This window comes from Malaya genurostris, chromosome 1, assembly GCF_030247185.1.
Source record: "Malaya genurostris strain Urasoe2022 chromosome 1, Malgen_1.1, whole genome shotgun sequence".
Classification (NCBI taxonomy): domain Eukaryota; kingdom Metazoa; phylum Arthropoda; class Insecta; order Diptera; family Culicidae; genus Malaya; species Malaya genurostris.
The window spans coordinates 159432740-159452377 of NC_080570.1; the positions used below are offsets into that span (position 1 = coordinate 159432740).

Consider the following 19638-nt stretch of genomic DNA (forward strand, 5'->3'; position numbering starts at 1 on the left):
CTTTCTTTTTTCCGTTAGTGTATATTCTAGTGAAATATCGTTATTGCTAAACTAATATAACAACCGAAAAAAAAACAAAAAATCGGATACAAAAAAAAAATCGGACCCCGATCGGATAATCAAAATTTGTTACACAAACCACGTACCGCAATTCGGAAACAAAAATTACACACACTTCCAACTAAACATTAGCAAAAAAAACAAAAAAAAACCTTCAAAAAATTACACACATCCCACAACAGCACAAAAATGTCCTCTGCCAGTATGGATGAATTCTCTCTTGCATTTGATGATAACCGACAGAGCGCAACGGCGACGCTGCTTCCCCCGGGGACGACCACTCTGGCTCAGCTGACGTCCCACTTCGAGGATCTGCATCTGGGCGTCGGTGTCGGTAGTGGCAGTCTCAGTCCCGGCGGTGGTGGTGGTGGTGGTGGAGGAGGCGTTGGTGGCGGCGGAGTAGGAGGTGGCGGTGGAGGTGGTGGTGGTGGTGGACCATTGAGTCTTGGTAGTGTGGATTCGAATTCGGCCGTAGTGGATGAACTGATTCAGCAGAACTCCAAGGTGTTCGATACGTTCGTAGCGATGATCAACGGGCTAACGCCGAAGGTCGAAGAACGACCGGTCAAATATAAGTCACACACGGAGTGTGTTCCGGTGCCGTCCTCGGAGCATGTAGCGGAAATTGTGGGTCGCCAAGGTTGCAAGATTAAGGCCCTCCGGGCAAAGACGAACACGTTCATCAAAACACCGATTCGCGGTGAGGAACCGATATTTGTTATTACCGGTACGAAGGAGGATGTGACCCGAGCGAAGCAGGAGATTCTGTCGGCAGCCGATCACTTCAGTACGTTGCGTTCGTCGAAGAAGCAGGCCATGGCACTGCTGGCGGAAAGTCGGAACATGTTGGGATACAGCACACCGGATGAGATTACGATTCAGATTCGGGTACCGCAGAAGGTGGTCGGACTGGTGGTGGGACCGAAAGGTGCTACCATCAAGAATATTCAGCTCAAAACCAATACCTATATTATAACTCCAAAGCGAAACCAAGAGTCGGTGTTCGAGATTACCGGTTTGCCGACAAATGTTCACACGGCCCGACAGCTGATCGAGGAACACATTGCGACACGGGCGGGAACGTCGGCCACCAGTTCCAGTGCTAGTTCAAGCAGCAGCAGTAGTTCCAGCTCGAGCAGTTCGAGTAGCAGCAGTTCCAGCAGTGGTGGAAGTAATCCTACCACATCGCCCCAAAGCACACTGACCAACGGACATCATGATCTTCTGCAGCACCACGGCGGTGGCGGTGGTGGAGGTGGTGGTGGTGGTGGTGGCGGAGGCGGTGGTCTACATGGTTTGCATGGACATCACATTGGACTGCCGGCAGATTTCGATACCAATCAGTTCATCATCGACAACCTTCTGGAATATTTCAACAACATGAGCTCGGCGTACAATTCGCCGACGACGCCACCATCTGGTGGCAACGGAATCAACCAACATCACCATCAGCAACATCAACACCATCATCAGCAGCCACAACAACCGCATCATCACTCGCATCTGTCAGGCCTGGGTGGAGGTCTCGGCAATTGCAACAACAGTAGCAACAGCAGCAACGGTGGACTCATCGAGAGCGTTCCGGACTTCCGGAATATCTGGGAAAATCTCAGTGAGAGCCAAGGCTCCGGCATCGGTACGGACACGGACAACTCGTCCCTCATCTGGACGCTACCGTCGTCGTCCCGAAATTCGGTGTCCTACTCGCCGGATGATTTCATCTTCCAGCGATAAAGTGCTGAGGGGTGTTTGCCTCAATCCTCCCCTCCCCCTCACCATGCTATTTACTATTACTATTATTGCTTATCTGATTATTTACTTAGTAGTGGACTTAATGTGTTTTTATTTTAGTTATATATATTTTTTTGATTATATTTTCTCTCGAATTTAATTAAGGCCAGGCAAGTAGTGCGTGAAAACTAAAAAAACAAAATCCTCTGATCGAATTTTATCAGTAGACGCTAGGAATGGAAGAAAAAAATCAATTACGGCGAAACGAGCGAGTAGAAACGCGCATTAAGAGAAGGACGGAATCGCTCAGTGACTCGGAAAGTGGTAACGGAAGTAAAAGAGAGAATTAGAGAACGAACATGTAAAGGTTCTAAAACAATCATAACAAAAACACACTAAACGAAAAAAAAAGAAAAGGTAAATGAAGATAATTTTTTTTTGTGTTCAAATTGCATTTGTTAAATAATCCTTGTTGAGTATTATGAAGGAAGGTGGTGGTTTTATTTTCTAACGGGACCGATCGAGTAATTATTGTTCAGGTGTCAGTCGGTTGACAGTCAGCGATAAATCCACAATCGGATGGTTCAATTCATAATTTATCAACTCTGTCATAAAAAAAATCACTCGTCACTGCCACAGTCTGCATAAATCCTATTCAACCATGAATTTTAAGAATTTTTAATTGAAAACACGTTTTCGAAATCGTAGAACGACAAATTAGAATCTCTCTCGCAGCCTACTTTTGTTACGTTAATAGCTATTTTGCTTCTACGTTTGTTGTCTCCTGATTCTCACGTGATGTTTGACAGCTATCGGCGATTTGTTTACATTTTCATTTTTCGATAAACTTTTCAAAAGGCCGTATAAGCATGTATTTTTTTTCTTATAATTATTAATAAGCCGTTCTTACGTCTTTGTATAAAGCGATGACTGAAATCATTGAATTTCGGTCAGAGCTGGAAAATGAATGTCAATATTCATAGTCGCTTCAGAAAAATCGGAGACGAGAGTAAGCAAAGCGAGTTTGCCACTTGCTTATAAGGCTTTTGGGAAAAAAATCCAAGAATTAGTTTTCAGCTGCCAAACGACATTCAACCATCTTATTTTTAATGTCGTTTTTGCTTGGTTTGAAACCAGTTTCAAACCTAGTTTGAACTGAAAAAACGGGTCAGTCACAGTTTCTTTAAAAGTGTTTGTTTGATGGAACTACCCTGGGTCAGTTTCAGCTTCCTCAAGCGAAAACGACATACGTGAGGTTATGTTATGTTCGTGTCAAACAGATGTCAGGTCTGCAGATTTCTAAAATAAGCAGGCCGACATTTTTTGTTTGCAGACTTTTGAAAATCACCGACCGATTGACTTTTGAAAATCACCGCGAGAACTTGAAGTCCGCAGACTTTTTTTTGAGTTTACAGACTTTTTCATACTTACCAGAAGATATTTGAAATTTTTACCTTTTTTTTATTATAGTTCATTCCAATTTTTTGAAAATTGGAATGAACTATAATTCAGAACACATAACTCTAACAGGTTCGAACATTTTGAGAAATTCATCGAAAATTAGGAGATATTAATAGTAGATTATTATTAATGATCTAGGGTATCTCATATACGAAAACCATTAGTTAGATTGATATATGTTGTCTCTGTTTGATAGTTTGACTTCAAGAGTAAGATGAAATTAGTTCCGCGAAGCTATAACAGCAGTATTGAACAATTTTCGAATTATTTTTACTGTGGTGTTGCTTTGTAAAGTCGAAGCAAACATGTAGTGTTCGATTTTATCACAATTAGTTGATTGAACGTCGAGTAATCTGTAAAATAACATGGTGACTCCACTAATGAGATGACTATGAATTATGTATTTCAAGCCAGTCTTCGTATGATCGAGCACAAATCTGGAAGGAAGTATATTTAGACTGTGTACAATTACACGCATTTTGAATCTCAGGTTCATGTAAAAGCTCGCATAAGAAAGTAATTCTTTTTGTTTACGCGGTGGGCAGATTTCCCCACCGACGACTGGCTATGTCTGCCCGAATTCTGCCTGCAATAGTCCGGGAACACTGCAACAACCGTTTCCAACTGCGAATTTCGTCTAGCGGTCGTTAACGGTTCTGTTCCAGCTAATTTTTGCCATACAAGACTATCAGAACGGTTTGAATCGGTTGGACATTTATGACTTGATTCAATTGCTGATGCTCACAAAGTTATTACAAAAAAAAAAAAAAAACAAAATCGTTCAACTAAACAAAAAACAAAATCGTTCAAAATCAACTAATATGTTGGAAGTTGTTTATAAGATAATAAAACCGGAAAAGAAGTAATCTTTAACTGGTAATTCAAATGTGAACGTAGGAACGTTTTAGACTGAGGTGATAGAAGACGAAACAGGTAAAGAGAAGTAGTTACTTCGAATTTGCGAAGCGGAATTTGGAAAGAATTATCGAGAATTACGGTATCAATCGTGAATAATGAATTGTAGTAAAGTGTTATGAATTATTATTTGAACATATAATTTTGAGTTATGAATTATAAATAATGAAGCTTGAACTATAGATTATTGTTCATAAGTCAAGAAACATCATTCATCAATCATCACTCGCTCATCAATCATCGTTCACTCAGCAATTATCATCAATAATTAATCGCTAGCCATTACTCATTCATCACTCATGCATCCATTTTCATAAAATCATTCATCTTGGCGATTGATTGTTCACAAGAAAAATCACTGTACATTTTATATTATTTTTGTCAATCTCATTAATTTCTGATTTTTTTTCTCGAGGATTTGCACTAACAATTCGACGTCAACATTTCATAAGGTCACATAAACCAATGAGAGTTTCTCTTTGTTTACTTTCTCTTTTGTTAATATCTCCTTAATTTTCACGTGTACTTAGAAAATATTCGTATAGAATGAAATTCCCATGCTTTTAACAGTACCAAATATGTAACGAACAATTGTATAATAACGCAGATATAGTCAAAAGAGAAAGTAAACAAAGAGAATCTGTCAATTGTTTTTATGCTCCCCCCTCTTTCTGGAGAGAGAATATTGGCGGATTGATGGACAATATCTTCGTCCATCCGATGAAATTTCTCTTACCCGATCAAAAGTATTGTCAATACTCCTTGTATTGACAATAATCTCGGATGATTTTTCAAACGGCCGCCTGAGCAAGTGACAGTTTCTCTTTGTTTACATTCTCTTTCGATTCTTGTGACGTGATTATAAAGGTTTTATTGGATTTTATCATTCTGTTTGGAAGTTGAAGATTATGGGTATCAAAGAGCTGAGTGATAAACGTGAAAACCGCTTGGTAATTAATAGAGGAAGAAGTAAACAAAGAGAAACTGTCACTTGCTCTTACGGCCTTTTGAAAAATCAACCGAGTAATATTGTTTCTCGTAAGGGCCGCTTAAAGCACTATTCAAACGGCCCGTCAACCTTCACCACCGTGGATAAACTATGAATTGAGCTTGAATGTCCAGTTTTATGCCGATGTTAGAATCAAAATCTCAGAAAATAAAAATGAATCGCTCCTTCGTCTTGTGTTCGAAAATGCCACCACCGACCATCCCAAAATCAAATTAAGACAAATAAAAGAATATCTATAAGCAGTTGACGATCAAAGGTGGATCCCTGCGCTGCATGACAAACAAACGCATAAAAAGCATTAAACCTATGTTTAACAGTCATCAACATTCGTTCCCCATTTTGTTACAGCCGAATGTGCACGACTAGACACACAGTTACACAGTTTTGTGGTTTTGTTTATCTATTGAAATTCTGATGAAATATTTTTTTTCTGTTTGTGAGAAGGACAAGAAGTTAAGGGAATATATGTATGAAGAAATTAAAAGAAAAAAAAAGTGAAACTTAAATCGATAATCAAGCGATTGACAGAAGCAATTTTAGCCCCCGGGGTATTGTTTTTCGCCCGCAGCAGCAGGCGAAAAAAATACTACTTAATTATTATTATTATTATTATCACTATTATGTGTGTAACTTTTGGGTAAAATGCCGACGGGCGAAAGCGGTGTACGTACGTGAAGAGAAGAATTTATCGTGAAAACAGAAAACGAAGAAAAAAAAACACGTGGCGCAAAATATAAACGCAGAGTAACAGAAAGTAATAAATATAATTATTGAAAAAAAAAACTATTGATATGAATAAAATTATTTATATGGGAGTATATATATATATTTATATATGATTATATTTAATTATTATCAATGGAATAAAACAGATGAGATGCAAAAAAAAATAATAAATTTAAATGTGAAGCGAAACAAGCAAAACAAAACTTGAAGAGACTACGAACTAGATGTGAGATAAAAACAAAAGAATATTAAAAGAAACGACTCGAAAACAGTAAGCAAAACAGAAGATTAATCCTTGACTTATAGAGAGATGGAAAGAGAAAGACAGACAGAGTAAGTTCATTATTAATATATTATATCGTATGAGATTGATTTTATTACTATGAATTAGAAATATATTTAACTCTAATTATTACAAAAGGAGATGCAAGACAGGGAGATAGATACGAGAGGCGGAGAAAGAGTGGGAAACCAGAGATTATGATGGCGGAGTGGACTTTTGTGTGCGCACTTCGCCTATTCCCTAAAGTATAGTAGTTCTTTGACAATTCAATTGGATTTTAGCATTACCCCTATTGATTATTAATTAGCAAGAGCATAACAACATTACTTATTGGATAACGATTAACTATAAATAATAATTGAAACAACAAAAAAAACGTGAAACAAAAAGACCCTTTGAAAACTGATTGATTATATTTTTGTTAGTGCTTTTATTTTTACCGTTTAAAAGTTTAATTTATTTTTATATAGTTTATTTTTATCTAAATATTTATATTCGAAAGAGCTAGAGCCCCGTTAGATGTGAAGATAGCAGTTAAGGAGCGAGCAAGGTGCCGTTTTGCAGCTGAACCAGATTCGGATCATGTGAAACGAGCGGAGAATGCAAAAAAAAAGCAGATGAAAATAAGCATAAATAAACAGAGGGAACCGTGAGCCCAATAATAAATGAATATTGAAAAGAAAAGAGTGAAAATATTATAGTAAACTAGACAGTAAAACTAATGATATTATGTTACATTAAAGAAAAATATTTAATAACAAAACAAAAAAAAACAATATCTAATGGAGAAAAGAATATGAAACCGAAGCAGAAGTAAACCCAGTATAGCATGACGTATAAGCCAGTGGCAGTTTGGTATACCGGAGCGAAGTGAAAGAAAGGAAAAAAGAAGAAAAAAAAAACAGAAATACAAAGAAGATTAAATTTAAAATTTGTTTATTGTTTTTTAGTTTATATTACATTCTAAACTGACGGGGGCGATAGGCCCCGAGATTAGAACACAAACGTGCTGGTTCCGTTTATATTTTCTACGGCTCAACACAGTGAAAAACGATCATTGAGATGCGGTCTAAGACGATATCATTCTGTCCTGAGCTAAGCTGGTAAAGTATCTTACGATCAGATAGTTCTTGATTCATCGTAGAAATTCGACTTGTACTTAAAACCGTTCCGCAGGTACAGACTCCGTACTACAGAGTTGGCAGGTTTACCAACAGAAGAAAGAAAACTTGTGACGATGTTCTGGCAGAGCTCTGACAAAAGTCCAGTAACAATGCAGGAATCGTTTCCTACCGAGTATTTTGTCTATCAGTTTTTAATGAACCGTTTTGAATCGGTTCGAAAAAATCGATGACCGGCGATTACATTGCTTTTACATCAAGGGTCAGATCAGCGGATTTCTAGCGGTTGCCGGAAATTCGACCCCCCGTGTACGCCCGCCTGTGAGAAATCCTGGCAAGATTACGGAAACTGTCAAAATTTTGCAGGCGAAATTGCGTCATTCTTTCGCCACGTGTCTTTAAAAGATCGCTCTTCCTTCTTTTTTTCTGTTCGACTTCATTTGAGTTTCGTCAATCCTGCACGTAAATGAAATGAAAATACTGGTATATTGAAAGAAGGAGCTTTGCATATCATGTTGGGTAGGGCATTTGTTCATTTAAACTTCTAATGAAAAAAAAATAAAACCAAAGGCTCTAAAAATGAAAAACCGATTCAAAACGGTCCTGTCAGTCTTGTATGGCTGAGATCTGGCAGGAACAGAGCCGCTAATAACCGCTAGTCGAAATTCTCTGCCGGGAGCGGTTGTTGCACTCTTGCCGGAACTCTGCCAGCACTCTTTTTGCGGACATTTGAAAATCAAGATCAAGAACTTTTATCCCGTCACTGCAATCAAATCCAAAAAGAAAAAAAGCTCGTACGGAAATGTTTGTCATCTTTCTTGTGAAATTTGTATTAAATTTAGAAACTGTATTCTGTAGTACATCTGCATGCGCATATAAAAGTCTGTACAATACAGATGAATCTGTATAGATGGCATCCCTGGTTACATTATCTGGTTAAATCTGTCTGCCGCCTGAGGAAAAAACTGCTGGCGAATAGATAGTTAGATCGTAGTTTCCAAATCGAATTACACCTTTCGTGTCCTTGCCGTTGCAATCTCGTAATAAATTTATCAATAAAATTTGTATTGAGCACTTATGTTACGGAGAAACAGCCGCTAAATGCAGTTCCGAAAGTTCCATTTTAGAAAATCAAATTGAAAATCGAACACGTGATGTATTTCATGGCTTGCTTGAACTAACGAACTGTTCAAATACGGCAAATACGCACACGGTTAAATGAAAGTGGTCGTAAATGAGTATTATACTACCCATATCGGACATAATTGGGGAAACTCATTTGATGGGTAAAAGGCTTTTATTCAAAAGTGGGTATTGTCTATATATGTCAAAATATGGGTAATATGGGTATGGGATTTCCACAAAAGAAACTGGATGACAAAGAAATCAGTGCTGGAAACTCGGAAAAAAAGGAAGCAATAATTTTGAATATTTACAACCAGTAGGTGGTATTAAACCGTTTATTATTGTGTAATAATAAAATAATACGAAAGCTGCACGTTACACTGATTTTTCTGCATTTTCACTTGAACAAAGAGCACGAGTTCTAAACGGTCAAACGATTACTGTTATGATTTTATTTTGTAGGCAAACACGTCCAGCAAATTTGCCATTTTTAATTAATTTATCTGAATTAGCAAATTAAACACTGCGAACAATTTAACGAACGTATCGATAGCGTTGACTCTTTTCCACAGGTTATAATCCTTGATGGATTGAGTGTCCGAAACCCATCTAATTAATGGAACTGCTAGCTCAGCTTGTATGCCAATATTAGGCTCCATATTTTCCTTAGTTTTCATCCCCATGCAGGTTAATTTCATCATACGAAGCAATTATCTTTTGTAATCTGGAATAATGATCAATGTTCCAAACAAGGTTTGAATCATTCTTTATTTTCAATTATATCTGTTTACCATTGGAAACTTGTTTGAAAGCATGCTGATTATGCATGAGACCTTTGGTGAATACTTTTTTAAGTCAACTTCCTGATCGAAGCTGGATTGAAGCTCATCCATTTTTTTAAACGTAAGATTAAATTCTGCTGTTGGAAGTTTTATATGGGAGATCTATAATAGAACTGAAATTGGAATGAACATATCCCCAGCAAACGGTTTTAGCTTTATTTATTCGAACAGTTCTTCTGAAAAATTTAATTCTGGCTTAAACTGCCGTTCTATTTTTTTCTTTGTTTGAAACACGAGTAAAACGCTACTGGGGCTTTCTTGTTATAATTTCAAGATTTAAATTTTAAATCTTATATAAATTATTCATCTAGAACTAGAACACTACTGAATATGCCCTAACCTTTGCTATTCAATCCTCTTAGCAAAAAACGTTCAACGGTGTTCCTTCGTTGGTCCAATACGTTGGAGCATTGGTCCAATGAACGTCCAATCAATCGTTCAACGGGAGGCCAACACGGGGCATTCGTTTGTCGATTGTGAAACAGACCGTTGTACCGAATGCCATTTTTTTTTCGTTCAATAAACCCGGCAGACAGAGGTCCATTGTTGAGTCAATTTTAATATGAGGAGTTGGAGCCCCATTGGACCACTTTTACTGGAGAATTTCTGAAGTTTTTTTCCATTTATTTTTTTAAAACTAACAATACATACCTGCACAATACTTCTACTTCACGTAGAATAACAACAAATTTTCTTTCTATATGGAGGTAACACCTAATTTTCACACTATTTTTGCAAGAGAAAAAAACAACAACAAACCGTTCCAGTAAACTGAACGAATATTTCGTGCAATATATCGTTCAACAAGCGCTCAACGATCAACAAAATAGAACCGCCTGCTGAGAGGGAACTATTAACAAATTGCAAACACCGTGACCATTAATGAGTTGAATTTTAACCATTTTATTTGCGGAACAGCAATACTGAGATGAATATTCTTTTACCCATTTCCTCAATTGGAAAAGTACTCATTTTGCGACAACTGGGTATTTTTGGTACTCATTAATGAGTAGTTTCATTTAACCGTGCATGAAGTGATCAACGCGCTTTTTCCGCTTGTGAGAAATTTTGACAGCAGACAGAAGTCTGGCAAGATTCCAGTAGCTGTCAAAATTTTGCAGGCGAAATTGCTTAATTTTTTCGCCACGTCACGTCTTGCAAGATCGCTTTTCCTGCATTTACATCCAAAAATGAAAACGTCTTGAGACCACGTAAATAAAATAAAACACTGGTATATTGAGAAAAGAATCTTTGCATACCATGTTTGGTAGTGTAAAACTCATTTGTACTTCTAATGAAAAACTTAAATCAAAGGCGTAGAACCGATTCAAAACGGTCTTACCCGCCTTGTATGGCAAGAAACCGAACCGTTTATAAGCGCTTGGCGAAGCTTTCTGCCGGAAGCGGTTGTTGCATTGTTGCCAGACTCTTGCCATTTTGGAAAAACCCTCTGGCAGGCGTTGCCAGTTTCTCAGTTTCTTTGGGGAGCGGGGGGTTCTGTAACTGCCAGGCACGTGCAAGCGGGTAATTGTTTGACTTCAAAAGACTGAAACTGACAGTGAATCAGAGATGCCAGGTAAATAGTTCAAACGTGGCTATTTCAAAAGTCTGTAAATTTGGACGAATGTCTGCGAAAAACTCGATTTTAAAAAGTCAGCACTTGAGAAGAAATCTGCACATTCTGCAGCGAACCGAGTTAATCGAGGGGTCCTGTTCAAATGATACATGAAAAATCACAGACCACTCTAACTTGAGTTAATTTTTGGCACAACTGACATTATCTGTTCGGAATGAGTTCCGAAGTAAATCCGAATGCTCAAAAAATTTCCATTTCATTCCACGTCGAATTCAGTTAGAAATGTGAATCAATGCGGAATCCACTGCAACAACCAATTTTTCGGATATACAATTCTAGTAAATGACCAATTGTTCCTTAAATTCCAGCATGAACTCTTGAAATTGATTAGAAACCAACAATCTTAGTCAGTATCGTACATTCCTCTAGCTGGAGTGTTTTGAAATGGCGTAAGTCGTCTGACTTTTACACTAATACATGCATTAAATGAGCGAAAATCCAATGACATTTGAAATGTCACTGCCAATCAGGTTGTTTGAGCACTCACAAAAACGAACAGTCGAGTAAGAATTCATTACTCAGTTCGTCTTTGAGACAAAGTGGGAATGTAAGCATCGAACTTAGTCTCTGTTGCAAACTACCAACCGGTTTAATAATTTAACAGTAGGAATTCCGCCATTTCACATTACCAAGCCGACGAAAAGTAGAATAAATAGTGTATAATTCGCTCGGAATTTTAAGAATCTCCATTTTCCGATTCGATTGTTTATACGTAACAACTGGAGCTTAATTTAACAGTAGTTAATGTCATAATAAATTCTGAAATAGTGGAATATTTACGTTCAGATGGTTTTTCATTTTGTTGAGTCGTTTATTCCTGCTTATATTTTTGTGAATTTCGCGCAGTCTGAATCTTCTATTCGAGAGTCGGGTTTTTTCTTTCCAGGCCATTAAATTAATCAAAGCTCAGCCAGTCTAGGATGGTAGATTCTACTTCGTAGAAGTGACCAACTTTCAAGGTCCAAAGTCGTTGTAATATAAACAAACAAAAAATACATGGAACTGCAACTTTCTGCTATACCAAACATCTCTCATTCAACAAAATTTAAAGCGTTCCAAATTGGACTTTCTAGCATTCATTTCACGTTAAATGTTGAGTAGGTGAATTACCCAGTGTAAACCATTTCAAGTACGAATTTTTGTCGCACACGAAGGCTCGTTTTTTAATTGGCCCATCTTCAACTTCTATCTATAGCACATTGAGTTTTGATACTGATAGCCAGATACATTTTATCCCACACGAGTAGGTGATTCCGAACCTTTCTTCTAAAACATACGAATCCTACTCCCATACTTATAAAAGTCCAAAAGTAGCACGCAATCACCAGAGCGCATATTTGAGAATATTAAAACTTACTATCGAAACGGATCACACTAACACTATCAAAACGTACGTTTAAGAGCTCAATTTTATACTAAAAAAAAATTTATATCTCCAAACCCAAAAAAAGGTTGATATATTTAAACTAGAAGTCATCCAACTCTACCGAAAAAAAATGGAAACAGTAACAACTGCAATGTAGAAAATCTGCGTGTAGAAACAAACAGGATTATACACCATTTCAGTAAAATTATCATTAAACAATTACAGTACTTATTGAAAATGATAAACTTATTCCAAATTACCAAGAAATACTCAGAAACTCACCTTCGCCGCGTTAGAGTAGAAGAAAGGAATAAAGAAACACTCATACACACAGATAGCAGCATCAGCAACGGAGACTGTAGCAGTGCACTTCACGTTTGCTCATTGTTCCCCTAAAACATCATCCAACGAAAGCGTAAGTAGGACAAGAAACGACTGCCATACTGCCCTCAGCAAATTCTCACAACAGATCACGAAGGTAAAGAAACGAAAAAATCATGCCATCACAGTAGGCCTGGCGTAATGACCATGGTAAGCTCACGTCAGATGGTGAGATGGCGCTAGTGTTTTGTTGGAAGAGAGTAAACGGATATCTCGAACTAGACTGAACTGCGTGATGTTTGACCGCAAGTTTTCACCGAGTGTTCGGCAACCCTTCCCAGTGCAACCAGCTTTTCGCAATGAATGCTAAATGCTATCCTATGACTGAAGCGTTCTCTGAGGACGTCGAAAGCAGTTCTAGTTTTTGGGTTGATATTAGAAAATGAAAATTACCGTGAGCAGTAACGGAAGTAACGCTGAGCCGCTAGAGTATATTTATCCCCCAAAACGAAATGTATGTGTGTGTGTATGCGCATATAAAATGTGATCCAGAGACTAAAACAAGCAAATAAATATACACGTAGGAATACACTAACACAGACATACACACACAGCCGGAGGTGCATAAAATTACACATACAGACATGGCAACGCAGCAGAGATATATTGAGAGATATTAAACTAAAAACAAAAGCATTTATAATAGATTTATATTTGGAAACAAATCAGATATGATATTAAATAAAATATTTAAACGAAAATATACTATATTATCAAAAGGATTATTTAATGAGGAAAAAAACCAAGAGAAGCAGAGAATTTTGATTCGAATCCGTGTTTTGAACCGCATGAATGCCCGATTTGGAAACGGATTTTAAAGTCAGATAGATCCGGTAGATTGAGCGAGTTTATCCAAAAAAATAGCACTCATGCGATCGGTAAATACTTGAAACATTTTCGTGTTATTTTTATTTTAAAGTAAAAGAATAAATAGAGAAAAAAATCAATTTAAGCAAAAACATAAAAACTGACTGGAAAATTAAGTAAAGAATTATATTGTTGCGAATAAAGCAAAATCATAACCTCATCCATTATAGTATTTCATGTCATCCCAGGAGTAAACCAAAAAAAACACGTACTTGCATACCTAAAAGAAGAAAGCATCCATTAAAGCATCGTCCCATTCACTAAAACACACTTTGTAGAGGAAAGATTTAAAAAAAGAAGAAGACAAGAACGCCCAATAAGATAATTATATTTAGATAACAAAAAGAAAATCGATGAATGAGAGAATGAAAAAAAAACAACAAAAAAAAAACATCAGTGAATAAATGAGTTGACGAAATCGAGCGGAACGAAAATAACTATTTCAACTCACACATGTCAAAAAAACAAGAGCATACAATAATGTCAACATAAAAACAGGAGATTTAAAAGCAAGTAGAGAACCAACGCTCAGTACTGTTAGAAGAAATCCGGTATTATCGATTTAAACCCCACAAAAAAAGAAAGAAGAAAAAAAACGAACACTAACACATACAACCATACACTTACATGCAGAGTAAACGAATCACTTATTTCTATGTAGAGTCAGCGGACAGAGAGAAAGAAAAAGGTAAAAACACAATAATAATTGAAAGGATAAAGAATGCATTTAAGACCGTAAAACTCCATTATCAAACATATACACATAAAAGAAACTGAGAGAAACCAAAACAAAACAAGACTATACTCCGGAGTCGGAGTTCAATACTCGCCACTAAGGAAACAAACACACACATACACACACGGTTACACATTAACAAAAAAATCCACACAAGTCTGGTTGCATTCTTCTTCGAGACGAGCACGAGGATGATCTCACCCCCACTGGGGGCCCTTTCCGGAATGGTCGGTACCGGTCGTAGTGGGTTTTGTTTTGAGCTACGAACATTGCGTATGTTGGTGTGTGCATGCGGGAGAAATACGAAGAACATAACCAAGAAGAAGCAAAAAAGAAAATGAACTCACACTCACTCACACATTGACATTCACTCCACTCTATGCAGAATTTAGTGACAGTTAGAACAACGGGATAAATTATGTATTTTCCTCGAGGAAAGAAATACAGAAAATACTTTCATACGAAATTATAGCAGAAAAAAAAATCTTGCATGGTGTTTTATTTTAATGGTATCACAATCATTGACTGAAATCTACTACCTTATCCAGTTCATCTGCTCGAAAGGATTGGTCTTCAACGTTACCCCGCTTGTCAGAAATTTTGGCTGGAATTTGACAGTTGTCAAAATAGCGCAGGCAAAATTGTGTCATTCTCTTGTTGGATATGCTTTGCAAACTCGTAAGTAAGGAGAAACTCTTAGACCAGGTAAATATACATCTCTAACAATCGTACTATGAAAAGAGTCAGGCGCGTATACAGGGGGGTGTTTTAGGGGTTCAAACCCCCTCCGAAACTCAAAAAAGTATGATATTATGTAAACTCTTTTTTTCAAATAAGTAAAAAATAAAATGAATAATTTTCAACAAACGACTCCACAATAAAAAAAATTTCAAATAATTAAATAAAAAGTTCCATTTGTATGGAAATTGATCAACATGTTCTGAAACACCCCCCGAAATTTTTTTCTGGGTACGCGCCTGAAAAGAGTAGTAGTTTACTAAATAGTTTCTGGATCAAGAAAATACTAGTTCGTTGCTGAACGTCATGCAGACTATTTTAAGCTCAAGTGAGCAATTTGTACTTATTTTTGTTTATTAAGTTCAAATTATAGACACTGTTATAATCAGAGATGCGCGGAGAGGAAACCAAACGGACCATCGAACGTTCAAACAAACGAGTTAAATAAATAAACATTGTTGCAGAAAAATGTAAAAGGAGTATTGTTCTCAAAGCTAAAAAAATTGACCAAGAAATTTATTATATATTATGCTGTTAAAGCTCATCGTATAAACACAAACCTCTAGTGGACGTTTTCTTTAACACCTAAATTCGGAACAGTTCCGTAAACACGTAGCTCCTGCGGAACCAACATTACTTTTTCTCCTTCGGAAGCAATATATAAATCACGTTCATGATTGAAGGGCAGCCGAAATTTTCCTGTGAAGCAATTCATTAATACACTATTGAAAACCCGGTTTTAATCGATCTATGTTTTCACGGGCCAATCACAGCATGCAATAATGTTGTCATTCTTTTGATTCCTCTAACACGCCCGACGTTTTTGTTCGTTGATTCACACCCAGAGTTGCCATGTTATTTGTTAAAAAATCTGTCTATGGCTCAAAAATTTATCTGGATTTGTCTGTTTTTAACTATGTACAAGGAAATTTTGACCGGGCTGCATTTTCACTGAGCCCAAAAAAAAAAAGGTGTCGTATAGAGGCCAATCCCGTAAAGATCTGTTGAGATCGGACAAAATCTGCGACAAATCTGGTTAAATTTGTAAAATCTGGCAAAAGATCCGTTTAGTTAGAGTGTCTGGCGAAGCAAGAAATCAGGCAACCTGACAACGCTGTTCACATCTCCCATTTCATTAAGTATCAGTTGGGCTTCGGTCTGTACAGGAAGGCTACGCATTATGCATGAAAAAAAAACCACACCGTTCTGCACAGTACTAACTTTCGCACAAAAACGGAATCTATAAATATGTCCTTTGTCACATTTTTCTGCTCAGTCAACGCCAGTCTTCATGCAGAGTGGGTGGATGAAATATTTGAATCGTCAAGTGCTCGGTAGGTAAAGTATGTCAAGCAGTTCTCTATTAATTTTGGTTCACCGATGGAGTTGCAGGTGATGTTGTACTGACGGGCTAAGCTCAGGATTACCATATTTTAGACGTTTGTAACAAGGTGATTTGTGCATTGATTTATACTATTTAAAAACCAATAGTATATAGCGAAGGTATGAATTATTTGTTATAAATACGTTTAATAACTTGACTGATGTTTGAATGTGTATACACGCTTAGAAAAAGTTACTCAGAGTTTGAGTACTAGTTACTCATTTTCAAATGATACATGGAAACGTCAAAAATTGAGTAGTTGCCATCAATAATAATGAGTAACTCTTACTCTAAATTTGAGTTTAACGCAAAAACTCGTTTTTATGTTACTATTCGCAAGATCAGTCTAAAAGTTGTAATAACCATTTGTAGCAACAGGTTCTATTTTTTGTTAGTAAGATCGCGTATTTCAAGAGTGAGTCGCTTAACACAAACGGTGTTGTGTCTGCAAAAACCACATTTTTTAGACTGTACTCTTGGTTGTGCCATCGACGCAGTTATTGTGTCCAGAAGGGATCCGTACTGTGCTTTAGAAAGGAAACAAATATGCTCAAGTGTGGCATTTATGAGGAACAAGTGTCTGATTGGTGTCTTAGAAGTACTGACATGTGTGTTAAGCTACGATTGACACACTACTTCAAGTGATCGTCACTAGATATGATATCTCGAAGTTAGAAATCAATTGTAAACGGAATAATAAATAAACACAGTATGATTATTTTATGTATTGCGTGTCAATTACTTAATATTTTAATACAATACAATTAAAAAAACGAGCAATTTTACGCAAATTTGGTATATGTGGAATAAAATTTCATTCAAAATTTAACTGATAACTCTATTTTTGGTACATGGGCAAATAAAGCATTACTCAGTAAATGAGTAGATCTTACCCAAAAATCGTTTCCAGTGGAAGAACTCAAATTTGAGTAACTAAGGAGTTACTCTAAATTAGAGTTGTTCCACTTTTTCTATAGATGAGTGGGATCTTACTCATTTTTGAGTAACTATTTTTATGCGTGTAAACCCGAGCACGTCGTTGAGCTTGTTGAGTCGATGTCAAAAATAACTTTAGTTTGTGTTCTTTGATTTTAAATGCCGCATGATGTCTACTATATCGATTTTGATTGATTCTTTTTGGCAAGCATTAACTGGAAGAAGCGAAAGAAATGAAATGAAAAGACGGTTGGGTATTCTAGATTTAATCAGTTATAAAATTCAAACGGAAAAGCTAGCCTAGGCTGGTTCATATAAGCATGATCAAAATCGAACACTAAATTCGAGGTCCCCAAGTAAGGTTGTGTAACAAGTGTAGTTCTTCACTACACTGTGCTACTGACACCGGCAAAACAGTATTCAAATCTTCCCGCCTAGATACGATCACGCGATAATTATTCTCTTACTACTCACACCGCGGCTGTGTCCCATGTTACGACTTAAAAAAACTGTTCATAACGATTAAGATGTTTCTTCTATACAGATATCGGGAGTATCATACACGAAGGCAGTCCAGATAACTTACGAGCAGTGATGTCCGAGCTCAGCACACGAGCTGCTCTATACCTGCAGTGTGTGCCTATTAAGCTCGTGTGCTGTGCTTTTCAAACCGTGTGACTCATGAGCGTGTGCTATTTGTGTAGTCCACCTACTGACAAGAGACAATACAAGAGCGGACACTGTGTGCTTAAAAATTATATTATATTATTAAATAAAGAAAAAAAAAAACGACACTCAAGTCAGCACATGAGCCAGCTCACGAGCTAGCTCCCCATTTCAGCTCATAAGCCAGCAAATGAGCCAGCATCGCGAGCTGGTTCTTCGAAGCATACGACTCCCGATCTAGTAGCAACACAGCACACGAGCGTGTGCTTCAGACTTCGTATGCGTGTTTTTGAAAAGGTACAGCACACGGACTGTATGAGAGCTGGCTCGTGTGCTGGTCCATCACTGCTTACGAGTCGTGATCCCTTTTTGGCTTTTAGTTTCATCAGCACCTTTTACTACAGATATTCGTGGGTGGCCAAAATAGTCCACGAAGACTCTGTCGGACGATGCTAAGAGTCTTTTGGCTGGTGAAGAACATTATCAGCTATACTAAATAAAATAAATACAAATAACTCAAAATTAGTTTAACATTATGTTTTCCTACCAGAAGATGACATAACGTAATTCGGTTTGATGATTACTTTTTCTAAAGTCGTCGCTTTCAAAAAAAGTCTGTCAAAACAGTTACAAAACCAGGGTGGTAAGTGTGCATTGCCGATTTCAATTTCCCGGTTTTTCCCCGGTTTTTTTTTAGATAAAAATTCCCGGTTTTTGGAATAGGCTAAAATCGCCCCTGTTTAGTTTTTTTTAACATTTTTTTATTCAAACTTTAAACAGATATCCCATGTCCAAAAAGGATCATTGTAATAGGCCCGTTAATTAAGGATTCAAATACTTTCCAGGCATTTCGATGTATAAATAGAAAATATTCATTATAACATGTGCATATAAGAAAAACATAAAGCCTTTTTCAAGTCATTCAGGGGTTTTCGTTACACGTAACCGATTTCTTCCGAGTGCACATGACTGTTTTTATTATGTTTTTGGTATACATATGATTGAAAATAAATCAATAAGGAGCAACAATCCCAAAAACGGACGCTTGCCACTCGGAAAAAACAACAATAATCTAAGCTTGCAACTTCAAATCATTTCGCACAGAGCTTTTTTCGCTCCTTCCGGAAGTGAAAGTGGTAATTTCAGTTCGGCGGGAAAATTATAAACGGCACGATGGCCAAGGATGGCTTTTATCGTATCGAAGAACGCTCTCTACCTACTCTTCACATGATTCAATCAGTGTCATCAAAGAGAGACGGACATCATCTCAGCAACAAAACACCGTCATGGTTCATATAACATACAATGGACACCAGTGCGAAAGCGAATTTCTCTCGATGCCTTTCTGAGCATCACGGGTTAGCACGCTGCTGGAAGGATTCTCTCTGAAGTAACAAACGGTCGCTTATTCTCGTTTTGTGATCCGATTCGATACGGGCAGTGGATAATTGCGATGTAATCATTTTACTATTGCGGCTTATTCTAACTATGTGTATATAACCTTTGTATAAGTTGTACTTGGTAAATTCCTCCTCCGATCATTTCCGGGCTGTATATGTTTTGTTAAGGGCTGTGAAATACTCAGAGTATGAACTGGAGCGAAGAAATGTAGAAAAATTTTCTCACGGTTCATGCATTGATAGCGAGTTCTTGTA

The 19638-nt window shown here is 37.2% G+C and overlaps 1 protein-coding gene across 4 annotated transcripts in view; it reads left to right on the forward strand.

Moving 5' to 3' along the window:
- The window catches only part of LOC131426476 (RNA-binding protein MEX3B-like), a 98465-nt gene extending 84080 nt beyond the window's left edge, over positions 1-14385 (forward strand). For all 4 annotated transcript variants that reach the window (XM_058589236.1, XM_058589238.1, XM_058589237.1 and 1 more), the window contains one exon: positions 19-14385. In XM_058589236.1, coding sequence (XP_058445219.1) covers positions 250-1794 — 1545 coding nt within the window. In that variant the 5' untranslated portion in view covers positions 19-249 and the 3' untranslated portion in view covers positions 1795-14385. The remainder of the gene's footprint in view (positions 1-18) is intronic.
- Positions 14386-19638: the final 5253 nt, after the last annotated feature.